Source organism: Octopus bimaculoides, chromosome Z (genome assembly GCF_046866305.1).
Source record: "Octopus bimaculoides isolate indiv1 chromosome Z, ASM4686630v1, whole genome shotgun sequence".
Lineage (NCBI taxonomy): Eukaryota > Metazoa > Mollusca > Cephalopoda > Octopoda > Octopodidae > Octopus > Octopus bimaculoides.
The window spans coordinates 29,992,581-30,010,737 of record NC_142944.1 but is presented as its reverse complement, the minus strand read 5'-3'; the positions used below and the strand labels follow the sequence as shown (position 1 = coordinate 30,010,737).

General features: G+C 33.4%; 1 protein-coding gene across 1 annotated transcript in view; it reads right to left on the bottom strand.

The window, feature by feature from the left end:
* Positions 1 to 9,550: 9,550 nt before the first annotated feature.
* The window catches only part of LOC106879488 (proton channel OtopLc), a 149,418-nt gene continuing 140,811 nt past the window's right edge, over positions 9,551 to 18,157 (bottom strand). The window contains exons 6-7 of the mRNA XM_089365022.1: positions 13,767 to 13,932; positions 9,551 to 10,927 (exon numbers count right to left, since the gene is read on the bottom strand). Coding sequence (XP_089221148.1) covers positions 10,017 to 10,927; positions 13,767 to 13,932 — 1,077 coding nt within the window. The 3' untranslated portion in view covers positions 9,551 to 10,016. The remainder of the gene's footprint in view (positions 10,928 to 13,766; positions 13,933 to 18,157) is intronic.

The following is an 18,157-nucleotide window of genomic DNA, read 5'->3' as shown; positions in this document are numbered from 1 at the left end:
AATGTTTGTTTACTCGTTTCTTTTTGTCATTGCGCATTGGGGTGGTTGTGAGGTGTGCTAAAAATAACAGCTATATTAGATTTTTTGATAAATCTTTTAAATTAAAGTTTATTTGCCACCTTCTCGCTCAGAGATTTAAAACTAACTGTTCTTCTCCTTTAAATTAACATAAACATTTATTTATATGAAAGAAAATTACCGGAGAACTTTCATCTAATTCTTCTAAATCTTTCTGTTAAAAATTGTAATGTGTTTATCGCATGTAACGTGTTGTTTTTCGCATTTGCATTGAGCACTGGTGGTTGTGAGGTGTGCTAACAGTTAAATAAGATTTATTCACACGAAGGAAAATTACCGGAGACATAACACGTGTTGTTTACAAATATTGACAACACATACTATTTTCAGGCTGTTGATGACAAAATGTGCAGTGACGCACAAAATGACAGCTTCCAAAGCCTGTTTCCTGACTGGGTGAAAATGATCAAACTTTTAATCCCTATAAATTAAAAAAAACGTTTTTCTGGAAAAAATTAAATAACTTCAGCAATTCAGTTTGGGCAAAGTTTGGGAAATTCAGTTCGGTAAAAGTTTTGGAGCCGCTGGCAACCAAGCAGAAAAGATCCAAGGTAATTCAAATTCAATGTTTTCTTGAAACAATAAATTTCTATAGAGATTAGGTTTTAAATTCCAATCTATGAAAAGTTTCCGTTCTTAAAGGAACGAAAATTTATCCAGGCTAATACGAACGAGCCTGGTAGGTATAAAAGACTAACTGGCATCTTTTGTCAAGAGTACAGGTGACAGTCAGATCACTGATGTTTGTTGTGCACTCCGCTGTCGTTATTCTGTGCGTGTGTGTAGAGATCAGTTGTGTTTTGCAGGGTTGCTTTACTTTTACCCTTAACTTAGTAATGGAGAAATACATAGTGCTAGATATAAAAAAAATAAGCCATTTGAGGGCTAGAAATATTGCGGTAAAATGTGAAATTCTGTGAGCCAGCATGTGTCTTATGCGAAATCTGTGATGATCCTGAGTGACGCTGATGACCTGGCGTCGCCTCTGATATATATATATATATATATAAATATAATATATATATATATATATATATATATATATATATATATATATAATGTGTGTGTGTGTGTGCGTGCGTGTGCATGCATGCATGCGTGTGGGCCTGTCTGTCCCATGATATGGGAGTATGAAATTCTGAAAAAGGAAGCATTTTCCTCCAAATAAAACACATAATTAGGAAACATGTATTTATTTTATCTTTATTTAATATCCATAAGCCTCCCACATGCTTGCCACATGTACTATATCATTACGTTCTATTGACATATTAATCATGGCAGCAGCCTCCATAATATTATGTCAATTATTGAATTAATACTACATAACTAACCATCATTTCTTGCATTGGTACAAGTCCACACACTGTAAGGGCAAGTGGGTACTGTTGACTAAATAGATCCTGGTACGATATTTCATCAATCCCAAAAGTATGCAAGCTGAAGTAGGCATTTGAACTCATAAATACCATTTAATACTGCAACTGTACTGATTTCCCTGCCCATGTATGTACATATATGTATGTATGTATGTATGTATGTATGTACGTACGTACGTATGTATGTATGTATGTATGTGTGTGTGTATGTATGTAAGTACAAATATGTATATATGTACATATATGTAAGTGTATATATGTATGTTTGTGTATGTATATGCATGTACACATGTATGTACACATGCATATGTATGTATATGTATATATATATATAGATTGACCTTGAACTCTGTTGTGCATGCGCACTAAGTTTTAACGCTCCAGCTCACTTTCGCTGTTTACGGCCGTGCTTGGAAGGAAGGTGTGTAGCGTGTTATTGTCGCATTGACCATGATAGAGAAAGTTGAGCAGATAATCTACATCAAATTGTGCCAAAAGCTTGGCGATTCCTGCTCAGAGGCCTATGCAAAGTTTTCATCGTTCTCAACACAATCAAGGTCTTGTGCAACTGTAACCCGAATGTTTTTTCAGTTAGCTGAAAGCAGTTTTGGCGCAAATTTGGAAGTCATGCGTCTCATACCCAAATCTTCAGTGATAATAGATTGAACTGAACCGTAACTAATCTGCGCAACCTCTAATTACTCACGGATGGTGATTCGATGATTTCTCCTCACAGCTGCACGCACATCTGCAATGTTTTTCTCACTTCTGCTGGTTGCGGGTCTTCCAGAATGTTCGTCAATAACATTTTTCGGAAACGTCTTAACCACTCGTACACTTGTGTGCGGCTCATACACTCCTCTCCATACACTTTCTGCAACTTTGTGTAGGCCTCTGAGCATGTATCGCCATGACAAGCAGTTTTCAAGGTCAATCTGTGCCAAGCAGCTTCACTCTGCGTGTTTTAGCTTCGTTACTATGGCAAAAGTCCAGATACTAATTGATCAGACCGCGTATGTATGTATGTACATTTAAGTATGTGTGTACGTATCTATGTATGTATATATATGTGTATGTATATGTGTGAATGTATATTTATGTATGCGTGTGTGAACATATGTATGTATCTATATATGCATACAGATACAAAGACTCATATAGTGGCTTTATTTCATATCTAAAAACACCATGTATAACATTTTATAAATATTTTATTTTTATTCTACATGTAATGCTAACATATATTAACATTTATAAAAAAATTGCTATTGCAAAAAGTGCAATTAGTTACAAAATCGAAAATTCATTAGAGACTGAAAAAAAAAATATATATAATAAAATAGCCCTTCCTTCCCACAGAAAAAAAGAAAAATAAAGAAATTCACTTCAATATTACAAAACAAAATGTATAAAGAAAAAACTAATAAATACTAGATAAGTTTATGTGTGTGTGTGTGTGTGTGTGTGTGTGTGTGTGTGTGTGTGTATGTGTGTGTGTATGAGTGTGTGTAATATAGGAATATATGTGACAGTGTTTTTGTGGCTTTGTATATGTATATATACTGTCTCTAAATATCTACCTTGTTATGTTTATGTGTCAGGGAATCTATGGATATATATATATATATATATAAATATATAGACATACATACATACATGCACATATATATATATAGACATACATACATGCATATATATATATATAGACATACATGCACATATATATATCCATATATATAATGCATATGAATGTGCTTGCGTGTTTGTTTTGTGTTTATGTGTTTGTGTGTGTCTTGTGTGTATACATGTGTATATGTCTGTATATGCATGTGTATGCGCATATAAAAACTTATTTTTTTCTTCTTACCATAAACTCGATTTTAAATTAAATTTAGTCAAAGAATTCACAAAATATTATTTCTAAGAATTTTAATTTGCGAAACTCAAGTTTGAAATTCCTATTAATTAATTAATTAAACAGTTACAAATTCTAGTTTGAAAACAAACAAAACAAAACAAAAAAAAAAATTAATATAAAGAAATAAAATTACTCAAATACAAATAATTGTTTTGTTTGGCACTTGTTTTTCTTTTCCTTTTTTTAAAAATACTCTTGATGGTAAATTTTTAAAAAACCTTTTTTTTACGTATAATTTTGATTTGAAAGGAACACAGAAACAAAGATACAAAGAACAATATTGAATAAGCAAAAAATTAAAAACAAAATATGTATATATATATATAATTTACGGATTAAAAAATAATAAAATTAATGTATGTATGTTAAGAGCAGGATGAATATTTTATAGAGCCATTTTTAAGAGAATTCCACTCTTCAAACCTGCTCATGGTATTTGATATTTCTCTCTTCTTAACACACAAACATACCTGACTCTACAGATGCCAACATAGATTACTGTTGATATCTTCTTAACATTAGTTGGATTATATTGTTGGATTTACAGATTAATAGATATGCTTAAAATGCAGCACACTTTTAGTGATAGATATTGATTTGAGGGGAAAACTTTTATTTTTCGGGAGTTGGTCCCCATGTCAATAAACTTTATCTTGCATAGTGGGGCAGGAAATTACTTCATCTGATATTATTATTATTATTATTATTATTATTATTATTATTATTATTATTATTATTATTATTATTATTATTATCATTATTATGTTTTTAATTGATATTAGCCCTTGTGGCCAATAAAATGAATTAATTATTATTATTATTATTATTAATGTTATTATTATTATTTCATGTTTATTTATATTTTAAGATAAAAAAAAATTGTGCATGCATTCAATCAAAATAAGTCAAAAAGCCTTTTAAAATTCTTTGACTTCCCCTCCCACAAATCTAGTCTCAAGATATTGAATATTTTTTAAAAAACCCATCAAATTATGACACATTGAAAAATAAAATATAATTAAATAACACAGAATTTTTCATTCCATGTTTTGGTAGTTTTTTTTATTTGTTTTGTTTTAGTTATTGGTTTGTTTTAAATAGTCAACCTCAAAAGGATGGAGAGTGCCAATATTTAAAAAAAATCTTTTTGTGGCTTGCCCTAAAACTGAAGTGTAGGATTAACTGGGACTAGAGCTTAATGTGGTTAACATAATGTTTCAGGCTGGGATCTGTTTTAGCAGATTACTTCCGCGACGGGTCTTAGGAGGAAGATGCAGTTCCAGGATGGAGTATGGAAGACTGAGTGTAGTGATCAAACTTAATCAAAGATTTCACAAAATATTTTTAATGTGTTCAACAATATTTTTTTTATCAAAATAGAGTATAAAATTTTCAGGAGGTTATAGATCCAGATCAGTCCATATAGGAGTTGGTCTTTTAGCAATGTGAATTTTTAAGAAATCAAGATCTAAAGTAGTACAGCTAGTGCCACATTCTGCATAGAGATCAGAAGAGATGCAGGGCTGATGAGGGCATTGGATGGATAGGGAATAGATTAGAAGAGGTAACAAACAGTCAAATAAATAAGATGCCATTGAAGTTAGTAGGAGTAGAATAAACATAGAAAAGGGGCCTTTGTGTTGGTGAATGGAGACTGGCCTCTTGTATAGACTGTATTTCATTATATTATTGGGTGCAGTCTAGAAAATGTCAATTAAGATTTATTTATTTGTTTAAAGCACCAAAACCAAAAAGTGATGTAAAGTAGCATGAAGGCCTTTACTCCAATTAAACCCTATTGGTATCTTCCTAGTTTGACAACATATTAACAATGTTATTTCTTCTGCTCCTCTCAAATAGTTTTATGAAACCGCTCAGTGTTTTTCACAGAAACATGATGAGCTTTTAGAAAAACATCAACTGTAAAAACAAATGCTTCAGCAATTGAAGAAATTATCTCAGAGTTATTTTCTTTTCACTTGTTTTTCTTTTCAAATATATAAAATATATTTTCATGATATTAAAGAAAGATTAAAAACAAGTCAATAATAAAGAATATTTGTTAAGGTTACATACAAATTAACATTTTTTGCAATTTTATATAGCTTCTACAATTATATAGCACCAAATGTTTTATGTTAGATTACATATAGACATGAGTGAAGTTGGATTTATGGAACACAAGGTCAATAAATCTGGATGGTGTAAGGTTCCAGAAAATGTAGCAAAGGTACTTAAGGATTAATTTATGTATGTGTGCTTAAAAAGTTTTTATATATATTCTCACATGTGATCATATAATCTATATACATAAATGCATGCATACATATACATATATATCTTACCTCTTGCATTGTAATGGCTTGTCTAAGCATTACACATAATTTTTTTAGGAAAAGAAAAAAACTATTTTATTTTCCATATTCCCATCAATAGCAATGAAATATCAACAGTGGGTTTTGAACCTCAAATCCATGGACTAGTATGGTTTAGAAACTTATGTTCTTGATGTAGTTCATTACTTTATATTACCTATGTCCCTCTTTTATGTTTCTCTTTGTAGTAGTAGTAGTAGTAGTAGTAGTAGTAGTAGTAGTAGTAGTAGTAGTAGTAGTAGTAGTAGTAGTGGTGGCAGCAGCAGTAATAGTTGTAAATATATAATATAGTTTTTTTAAACTAGCCCCAGAAAGATGAAAGGCAAAGTTGGAATCAGTTGGATATAAGCTCAGAATGTAAAACGTGGAAGAACTACCATCTTGATAATAATAATAATGATAGTGTTTTTAATTTAGGCCCAAGATCAGCAGTTTTGAGTGGAGTCAGTTGGTTTCAATATTTGACTTGTATGTTATTTTATTTACTCCAGAGGAATGAAAGACAAAATTGAAATCAGCAGAGTCCGAAGAAATATCACAAACCATTTTGCTTGATGCTTTAATGATTCAGTCAACTTGCTACATGAATAATAATAATAATAATAATAATAATAATAATAATAATAATAATAATCCTTTCTAATATAGGCCTGAAATTTTGTGAGAGAGAGAGAGAGAGAGAGAGAGAGAGAGAGAGAGAGAGATAACTAATTACACTGACCCAGTGCTTAACTGGTATTTACTTTATTGGACCCAAAAGGATGAAAGGCAAAACTGACCTCAAGAGAATTTGAACTTAGAGAGTAAAGATGGATGAAATGTTGTTAAGCATTTTGCCTAGCACACTAACTATTCTCCCAGCTTGACACCTTTATATAATAATAATAATAATAATAATAATAATAATAATAATAATAATAATAATGATGATGATAGCAACAATAATAATAATAATAATAATAATAATGATGATGATAGCAACAATAATAATAATAATAATAATAATAATAATAATAATCCTCTCTGTTATAAGCACAAGTTTTTGGAGAGGAGGATAGTCAATTACATTGACTCCTGTGTTTGACTAGCACTTATTTTATTGACCCCCAAAAGAATTAAATGTGAAGTTGACTTTGGTGGTATTTGGACTCAGAATGTAAAGACTGGTGAAATGCCACAAAATATTTTGTCCAGCATCCTCATGATTTGGTGGCGGGGAGGGGCTTTGGTTTTACTTTACTTTACAAGAGTACATATTGTGAAGGGAAAATGTGTAATTGATTTAGTAAGACCGAAATATATATTATAAAGACATACAATGGAGAGTGAAAGACATAGAAAAGATATGAAAATCACAACTATACTAAAGTATGGTCTTAATCTTAATGTGATTAGCAGGGAATTTTCAGACAAAATCAAAGCCTTTAAAAATTGGGAAGTTCCTGGAATCGATAACCTCTAATTTCTGGCTAAAATATTTAGACAGTATATATGATGCTGTAACAGCATTATAGAATAACTTAATTATAAACACTAGAATCAACACCTGATCTTATCACTAGAGACAAATAATATCAAAACCTGATCCCTATACATGAAATAAAAAAAAAAATTATTAATAACTAAGATTTTGAAACCTAGAGACCAATAACCTGTTTACCAACAATATATAAAGACTTGGCATTTTTACTTTGCAACATATTGGTTGTTCATCTGGACATCATCTTATCAGATTATCAGAGAGGGTGTTGTAAAGGATTTTAATGAGGAAAAAATTTATTATTGATGAAGAGAGTAGGAAGAAACTAATGTCTAATCATGGCATTGGTTAATTACCAAAATAGCCTTCAGTAACAAAACAAAATTCTTGGATATTGTTGATGATGTACTGGCACAAAGCAATAATTCTGCAAAATAACCTAGTCATAAACCTTTATATAGGGGTCTTTCTTCAAGAAGACTTTTTACCTCCATTACTCTTCTGTTTAACTTTGACTTTTTTAACAAATTTGTTGAATCAAACTTTTTGTTAGAAATATTTCTGTATGGGGCTACATTAGATACGTCTCATTTATCTAAACGGTGAACATTCTGGTTGAATCTGTAAGGCCTCTGTCAGTGAATGTTGACGTCCTTGCACAAAAATCTTCTTCTCAACACAATCAATATTTATTCAAGGAAAAGGCTGCCAATTTGGGCTGATATAGTTGACACTAAGGGGATTGCTATTAGGAAACAAAAAGCCAGAACAGATACCACAGTGCATTTGTCTGAACTAACATTTCTGCCAGTCCATTGCTCAGGACTGGCACTTTTTTAAATCTATAACAGAGGCAATGTTGAATTTCAACTCAGAGTTGGAGAAAATACAGTGTGCATTCTATCTTGTGCTCTAATGAATCTACCAATTCTCCACCTTTGAGTGAATCTAGAAACATTCAAATTGTGATTCACATTAAAACTAATTATACACCACTGAGCCTTATTCATCTGTACTCTGTAATATTGTCATTGTTATACTGGTGTAGTGTACTCTATTGTAACTGTACTGCTATGATGTATTGTGCTACTTTCTTGTACTCTTTCTTATGTATTGGGAACAGTTTAGTCAATTCTCTATAAATGAGAAGCTATCTATCAGTGTCATCACTATGAACAATATTCATATTATTATTATTATTATTATTATTATTATTATTATTGTTGTTGTTGTTGTTGTTGTTATTATTATTCATGCTTCTGAGTTGTGAGCAGGAGCTAAGGCTTAATTACACACAACCCAACTGTAGAAGATCTATGTGTTGGAGAATAACAAAAGCAATAACAATAGTTATAATAAGAATGATATTGGTTTCACATTTTGGCACAAGGCCAGCATTTTCAGGAAAGGAGTAGGTTGATTACATCGACCCCAGTGCTCAGTTGGTACTTATTTTATCGACCCTGAAAGGATGAAAGGCAAAGTTGACCTTGGCAGAATTTGAACTCAGAATGTAAAGATGGATGAAATGCTGCTAAGAATTTTGCCCAATGTGTTGATTATTCTGCCAGCTGGCTGCCTTTATAATAATAATAATGCTGTTGTAGTTGCTGATGTTGTTATTGTTGCCATCTTATATTCTGATATATATATACACACACACATACAAAATACGTATATATATATATATATATAAGGATTTATGACATAGTTATACTGCCTTTTTGTTATCACCAAATCTGTTGTGACAGCTACCACCACCACCACTGCTGCTGCTGCCGCTACTACTACTGCTGCTGCTGCTGCTGCTGCTGCTGCTACTACTACTACTACTACTACTACTACTACTACTACTTTCTAAACTTTTCAAACAAAGTGATGTTGGATCATATTTCCTGGTGTGCCTTCTTCCACAACTTTATACTCTTCCCATCTATTGTTGTTACTATTTTGTTTTAGATATTTATAATTTAAGCAAGAACCTCAAAAATTGCATCGTTAAGTGTCACGTTTTGTTAATTTTTCAGCAATATGCAAAGTAAATTACCCAATTCTTGTTACATGCACTTTTTGTTTCTTAGGGTCACAAATAAGTATTTTTGTTCGCTTATTTTAAAATAAAATGCCCGGCAGATGAATGTCAGACAGGACTTCTAATGTGTGTGTGTGTGTGTGTGTGTGTGTGTGTGTAGGTGCGTGTGTGTGTGTGTGTGTGTGTATGCGCACATGTAACACACATACACACACACACACCAAACAAATCAAAAGAGTTTGTATTGTTAACAGGCATTGCATATATAACGTCTTCGCTTTTTTAAAATTTTGTTTGTAGATATAATGTAGTTTAATTAAATTCTCGTACTAATTGAGAATCAGTAAAACGTGAAATGCAGAGTCACAATTTGGAAGTTCCAGCATGAAATAAATTTTATTATATTACTCTTTTTCCTTACATTGAGTTCTTTTGTTCTCTGGATTGTGGTGTATTTCCTTCCTGTATAAATAGATTTTTGGTGTATGTAGGTATACGCTTATGTATTGCTTCTGTATGTGTATGTGCAGTTATGTATGTATGTATAAATATATACATACATTGCCCTTATTCAATGCTCACACTTATATAAATATACGTGTGTGAATATATATATTTCTGTTTTGCACACACATATGCGCACACATAAATAAAACATTATGTTCATGTTACTGCATAGAGTTCCTCGCCTTCTTCTGCTGTTTACCACATCACCTCAACGCCACCGCTTCACTCACCCCAACCTGGTGACTATTTAGCTGTCTTTGTCCTTTTGGTAAGCGTCGTACCAGATCTCTGACAGACATATCACTGAGTGGAAGCGTATGAAAATGAGAAGTGGAAGACACAGGTGAATAATTATATTCCAAGCCAGCAGACCATAGAAATTTTCGTGTAGAGGAATCACCATGGTTTTCTTCACCTCAAAGCTGCTGACTGCCCAAAGTGCCAAGTTGCAGACCAACAGGAAGGTTACAACGGCCCGTCCAGGTTTTCGCGTTTGCTGTTCTTCGTACTTGATACTGCGACAGAGACCGTCCAACAGGAAGACAGCCTGCAAGCTAAGCTGCACAAGTTCCATGCTGATACAGATGAGTGATAGGATAGCCACGACGCCGAACTCCTCCAGTCCGGTAGCAGAAGATATGAGGACTAAGAACAAGTAGACGTAAGCGCCGGACAATGCAATGATAAGCAAGATAGAATCGAGAGAGATCATATGGCTTCCTCTGAACTTGAGTGCCGACAAACGAAGGTAGCCGAGCACAACTCCAACAGATGTAATCAGCAGCAGAGCAATTTCAGTAATGAAAAACACTTTAATGGCCGTTACAGAATCTGAGATACGAACTTCAAAGACGAAGAATGTTGCAATTGCTATCAGTGTTATGACACCGATCAAGAGACCGAGGAAAAGGCCGCGGTTAGCTTTCTCACAATCCATGGAAGCAGTGCTCTGTGGCTGAGAACTTGTCAGAGACATATGGCTTGGCCACTTTTGCTTGACTTTTACACCAACGTAAAGGTACATTCGGTGGATAATACCCGACGCTATCAGGCTATACATTATGGTACAGGGAAACAAGTAAGGAGAAGCAACTCTTGCGAGCGTGACGTCCTCAAAACAACTCTTGGTTGCGTTGATCAGCGGTTTAACAGTGGCAGCTGCAAAAAACAAAAACAAACATAAATAGATAAATAAATAAAAATACATACACACATATAAAGCAGAATAACACTCAAAGAATAACATAAGAGTGTGAAACGTAACAGTACAACTTTCTTCAGCGGCACAACCCATGATAACATTTCTTTCTGACATCGATTTCATCCAGTCAGTAACTAATAGTCATTTTCTGAGATCAAGGAACTTTTCGAGTTTTTGGTTCAACATCGTTATCGAATATCAATGGATCTTGTTTATGCACACATTATTGAAATTATTATTTTATTTTTCCAGCGCACTTATGATTTTATACACACCTTTGAAAAACTTAACTTTGATTTACATTCACTAATACTATACATATTAACCTTAAGTTGTATCAGCAAGGTATACAGATAGCAAAACGGGCGTATACAGATGAAAGGGAGAGATAAAAGGAAGAAACAATGATATAGAATTTCAATTTTTAATTTTCAGTTTACGCGGTGTTTGACGTTGAAGATTTATAGAGATAAGTACAGGTCACTCAATTAACAAGATTCAAAATTTTACTCTATATTGAGCAATAAATAATAATTTCTACACACTATTTGCTGGTAAAGGTGCGTGGCCTAATGGTTAGAGTGTTTCGATTCCTGGACCAAGTAGTGCAAAAATATTTAATTCCATGTTGCTCCAGTTCAACTCTAAGTGAGTAACTCTACAACGGACTGGCGTATTGCTCAAGGGGAATGTTGTGGTCTCGGTTACTTATACGCCATGGGAACCTAGAAACTGGCACTATCTAGTCTAGCACTCGAAGACATTAATGTCCAGAAATTATTTGTTGTCCACATCCACAAAAAAAAGAAACAAAGAAAGAAAAATAAAGGCTAGTGAACTATGAACCATTCTTTTGAATAGTAAGCTATAATAAAAGGAAAATTACATGGCGTATGAATGATGCATGAAATATTATTAATGATATTCTTAACCAGGAAATAAAGAACAATTACATTCGTCATAATTTGTAACTGAACAACTTTTGGCTAATGGCCAGAGACGGCAGCTGGTTATGTCGTAGAATGATTATTTTGCACGGCAGATGTTAATTTCGATCTTACCAAGCAAAATCCCACTAGTTCGAATGAACTTTTCCAGTGATTGAACGTGAATGTATGTTTGTTTTACGTCAACTACGAGTGTACATAAACTAGTATATTTCGAACAATTTCCTTTCTGTATGATGCTGTGTGTATATATTTATGTTGTGCTTCCCAGGAACAAAATTATGTTAGACGTGAAAAAACATATACATGTATTTATTTTAATAACTATAATACATGTATTTATTATAATCTCTCTTCCCCCCTTACACACACACACACACACACACACACACACACACACACACACACATTATATATATATATAGGTTATGAGAGGTAATGGTGTCAAGAAAATCCAAAGGTGTCAGGTAATGCTGAGTAAGTGCTATGGACGGACTATAGTTAAACTCAAGGTTTATGCGAATGTCTTTTCTCCTGTCCATCGCAAAGAAACTCGCACACAGGCACATACACACAAATACATACATATGTATACGTATGTACATACATATGTACATACATATACACATATGTATGTCTACTATACACCGTTTAAAACTCGAGATTACCTGTGTTTACGTTTGTGTGTGTGTGTGTGGGCGTCCTATAGCTGTCTGTCTCTCTATTTTTGTAGGGTATTCTCTGTTGCTGTCATATATTGTGAACTTTTAAAATTACGTCAAAATTTTCAAGTTTGGTATATTGAAATAATTTTCCATGTTAAATCCGATTTTGTTATTTATTTGTTCCAGAAAAATTGCAGAAAAATGTTACTGAAGTTTAAAGTTTAATCTATTTTACCTAATCAGAAAACAGGATTTAGAAGCTGGCATTTTGTGCATAATAGCTGTCTATCACCAAATGAAAGCAAAATCATTACGTGGAGAAATTTTTATTAAACAAACGAAAACAAAACATTACAACAACCAAAGTTGTAAGAACTTCTGAAGTTTTAATAAGTTTTAATGAATAAAGTCAAGTGAAACGGTCGAACGGACACGTAAATAATTTAATAAATTAAAAAAAAAAAAAAATCCTCAAGGAAGTTTATTTGCGAAAAATTGCACAAATCTGTCTGATGAAGAAGCCTATCAGTCGAGGAGGGTATAGTTTTACATGGAATAAGCAAAAATTCATATAAGACATTCTGTTGTAAAAATTGTCCGGCAACGACGGGCTATTCAGCTCCACGTTAGTGGTCAACGTCATTTATATATATATATATATATATATATATATATATATATATATATATATATATATATATATATATATATATATATATATATATATATATATCTATATATATATATATCTATATATCTATATATATATATATATATATATATATATATATATACATACACACACACACATATATGTGTATGTATGTACATATATATATAATACATATCTCTTAATTAACACACACACATTTAATGTAAAGAATAATCTTAAAGAATTTTGATTCTCTTAAAAAGGGCGGACCTGACTGGTTTTGTAACGTGTCTTCCACTTTTATCTAACAGGATATCTAATTATCTATAAATAACATTTTGTCACTCATTTTAAACCGGATAATTAGACGTTTGCCTTAACTGCGAATCTAAATATATCATCTATTAGTATATTATACCAGAAACCCCAGAAGCTCCAAACTGTCCATTTTTTTTCAATAATAAAACAAGTTCACACACACCTAATTAGACAGTTAACGAATGGCGTGAAAAAGAACATCCTGGTATCTCACCTGATGCCTGTTGCTGTTGTTGGTGTGCAACACTCTTGAAATAGGTCTGCTGCTTGTAGTCTTTCGCAGTTTCTGCTATGGCTGTAGAAGACCAAACGCAAAGATTTGTTGCCAGAAGATGCATCAGGCCAAAACGAACCAAAGCTTTGCTTTTATTAATCACCAACTATAACAAAAAACAAAACAAAAATAAATAAAGAACATGATGATGACGACAACAACAACAACAACAACAACAATAATAATAATAAAAGTCCTGATGCAGTACCAGGCAGTGGATCTCATAGCTTCTGATCTTTACTAATTGGAAGTGTTATCATGTACATTGTTTTGTCTTGGTATAAAAGATGGGCTACAGCAAATATTCTGCTTAACACCACAGATTTGCTTGTAAGTTGTTTGACCTTAACCAGTTGAGAATGTCCCTTAGTGGCTGACGATATGTGCATCTCTGATCATGAGCAGGAGTAGTGGAGTAGCATCATAGCCATGCGTTGAGAGGAATTCTTTGGGTTTTGGATAATTCACCTTTGGAAACATGGGTGTTTCGTTCAACAGCCTTAAATAATCCTTATTCAGGGACCTTTTGAGTAGGATGGGCCACTCAACCTGAAGAAAATTCTAACTGGGCCCCGCTATTTATCTGAATATGTGATCACCATGTCACGCACATATGGTTGTGATGCATGTACCTGGTTTACCCCTATCAGAAGGATAGTCATGATGGGTATACTGGGCTTCGTATATTTTACCCCAGTGTCACTTTGATGGCATGCACTGCTCTCTCACTCAATAATAATAATAATAATAATGATGATGATGATGATGATGATGATGATGATGATGATGATGATGATGATGATGATGATGATTATGATGATGATGATAATACCACCTACAAGATCCTCACATCCATACTAACTGAAAGAATATACGCTTTCCTGGAACAGAACTTTATCCTTCCACAAGCTCAAAAAGGTTGTAAAAGGAATTCTTATAGATGCAAAGATCAATAACTCATAAATAAAACGATTGTAGAGAATTGCTGGAGTAACAAGAACCTGAGAATGGCATGGATAGACTACAGGAAAGCATTTGATAGTGTCCCACATAATTGACTCCTCAAAGCCCTTGAAATATATAAGATCTCTCCAGTCATTTACAAATTCTTACAAAGTAGCATGCTCAAATGGAACACACGTCTCCTTCTGAACCATAGTAATAGGATGAGCCAATCTAACAACATCAACATCAAATGAGGGATCTTTCAAGGTGACTCCCTCTCTCCATTACACTTTTGCATGACAACCTACTCTCAAACGAACTGAGTAACATCAGGTATGGGTTCAAAATGTATATTATAGTAAATCATCTGTTTTATATGGACGATCTGAAGCTATTTGCTAGAAATGATGAAGAGCTAAAGAGTTCAACAATGGCATCGGGATGGATTTTGGCCTTGACAAGTGTGCTAAAGGAACTTTTGTAAGAAGACATCTCAAGCAAACAACTTCCATTAAATTAAGTACCGACACTACCATCAAGGAGCTTGACCAACAAGGAAGCTATAAATACCTGTGGATAAACGAAGGGGACGGTATACAACATACTACTATGAAGGAAAAAATACGAAAGGAATATTACAGAAGAATACGACTCGTACTAAAAACTGAACTCGACTCTGAAAATCGTATCGAAGTCAAATACATTTTTAATATTAATTGGAATCTTACAGAACTCCAACGCCTGGACAGGAAGACAAGAAAACTACTAACATCTAAGAACATGCACCACCCAAAAGCAGACGTTGATTGTCTGTGCCTACCTAGAAGTAATGGGGGAAGACCTCCACAACAGGAATGAACAAGTATTTATCTAGAAAAGAGGACTGGATGCTGCAGCTTGTGTGCAAACACGAAAGCATAAAAAAATCACATTCTATTGTCAAGGAAGCTTGCAAATTCGCAAGGAAACTCGGAATTAGATGAAGAACCTGAAACCACTGTCACGCAAAAAGCAAAACGGATCAAGCAGACTGCAAAAAAGAACGGGCAGAAACAAATTGAGGAGTGGTGGAGCCAGAAACCTCTGCAGGGACAGTATATACTTTGAAACTGAAATGCTGATGTAGACCAATCTCAAGATTGAAAGCAGAGACTGAAGGTTTCATATTGGCGGCACAAGATCAAAACTTACTTACCAAAAACTACCAGGCTGACGTTCTTTAAAACGATTCTGACTCTAAATCCAGATTCTGCGATAAATTTGATGAAACAATAGCCCATCTCGGCTCGGGATGTCCTGTGCTGACACCAAACGAATCCAAAAGTCGCCATGATAGGGTAGGACATTGGAAAATATGTAAACACTTCAAAATCAGGATATCCAACGAGTTTGTCTAAAACAATTCGTCTAAAATACAATTGATCTAAATGCAATTCATCTAAAACAATTTGTCTAAAACAGTATTAACCCTGAAACAATTTAACTAAAAATAAAAATTGTTTCTTTTTTTTATGAATTCGTAGGAAGTGGAAAGGAATAGTTGTTTACTCATGCTATGGAGTAGAAATAGTTGTTTGCGATAATGTGGAATAAATCTAGAAAAAAAAAAACTAGTTGTTTTCTAAAAAACAAAAATTCTTATTTGGAATTATTCACAGTGAAAAGACCCATATCCAAAGATGCCTACTGAATTTACTGAATCAGAAAACGATCATTGATTGATAATGGACATACATACTACAAGAATGGTGAAAATGGCGAACGTGATTATTGGAGGTGCGAAAAATATCCGAAAACAAAATGCCGTGCTCGCATAATTACTGTAAAGGATGAAATTGTAAAATTTTCCAACGACCATAATCATATATTGGATGCCGTTGAAATTACAGCGAAAGAAGCTATTTAAAAAAATACATCAACTGGCTAAGTCAACACGAGATTCAGTTGTATCTAGTGTTTTCGATGATGGCGATCAAGCTGTTGCCTCAAAACTAACAAAAATGCAAAATATTAAGAGAACAATAAGATATATAAGGCAACAAACCCTTACTGGACCGGCCCTACCATCAACTTGCCGTGAAATAGTTTTCCCATCTGAACTTACGAAATCTTTTAAAGATAAGATGATCAATATCTGCTTTATAACTCAGGACCTGTTGAAAAGCGTATTGTGATATTTGCGATAAGGCGTAACTTTTAGTGTTTATCACTAAGCAGTCACTGGTATGCAGACGGCACATTTAAAACAGTCCCTTTATTATTTCACCAGTTATATACCTTACATGGATTAAAAGAGGCCCACCTCTCAACTACCAAATATGTGGAATATGTATTTAAGAGTTCTTGATTTGCCCAGAACAAATAACTCTGTCGAAGGGTGGCATCGAGCATTCAAAACCCAAGTTGGGTCTCATCACCCCAACATCTGGAAATTTGTCAACTTTTTACAAAGAGAGCGAAGTCTAAGCAAGATTCGGATTGAGCAGTATATTGCTGGAATGGATCCAGAATCTCCAAAGAAGCGCTGTCGAGATACTGCAAAATGAATAAAAAATCTTGTTCAAAATTTTGATCCACAAAATATTATTGATTACGTTCGTGGTATAACACACAACCTTTCCTTTTAAGTAAATGCTATCTTTTGTTTTTTATGCATTTCGAATTAAAATAATCCTAATGTTTTTATAAATAGTTAACAACTAGTTATAAACCCAAAGAATTATAAATTATGAATAAAAAATACGAATTCATCAGAAATAAACAATTTTACTTTTTAGTCAGATTGTGTTTTAGACAAATTGCATTTAAATCAATTGTATTTTAGACGAATTGTTTTAGATAAGCTCCCTTAGACCCCAAAATCAGCACTCCTGCTTACTAGTATGAACATCATCCTGAGCCAGTCGCTGAAGGTAAAAATGTCACTCTCCTCTGGGATTTTCTAGTCAACACCGACGGAACGATCCAGGCTAACTGATCAGACATAGTCATTAAAAATAGACAAGAAAATACTTATAAACTAAAAGATGTAAGTAAATATAAGCACCTGGAACTTGAAATACAAAAGATGTGGCATCTTAAAGCGAGAACTGTTCCTGTTATTGTGGGTGCTCTTGGTATGACAAGAAAGGGATGTCAGAAACATCTAGATAAGATCCCAGGAGAACCATGTCTCAGAGAAAGGCAAAAAATTATGCTGACAAGTACTGCCCATATCCTTAGACAAACCCTATCATGCGTTGTATTACATGAAGATATTTCGCTACTGCCCCTGCAACTTGCCCTCTCCAAACTTTGATATCTCTAATAAAGGTTTTTTGTTTTTACTTAATATAACAAAACTGGTGAGTTGGCAGAATTGTTTAAGGCGTCGGATAAAATTCCTT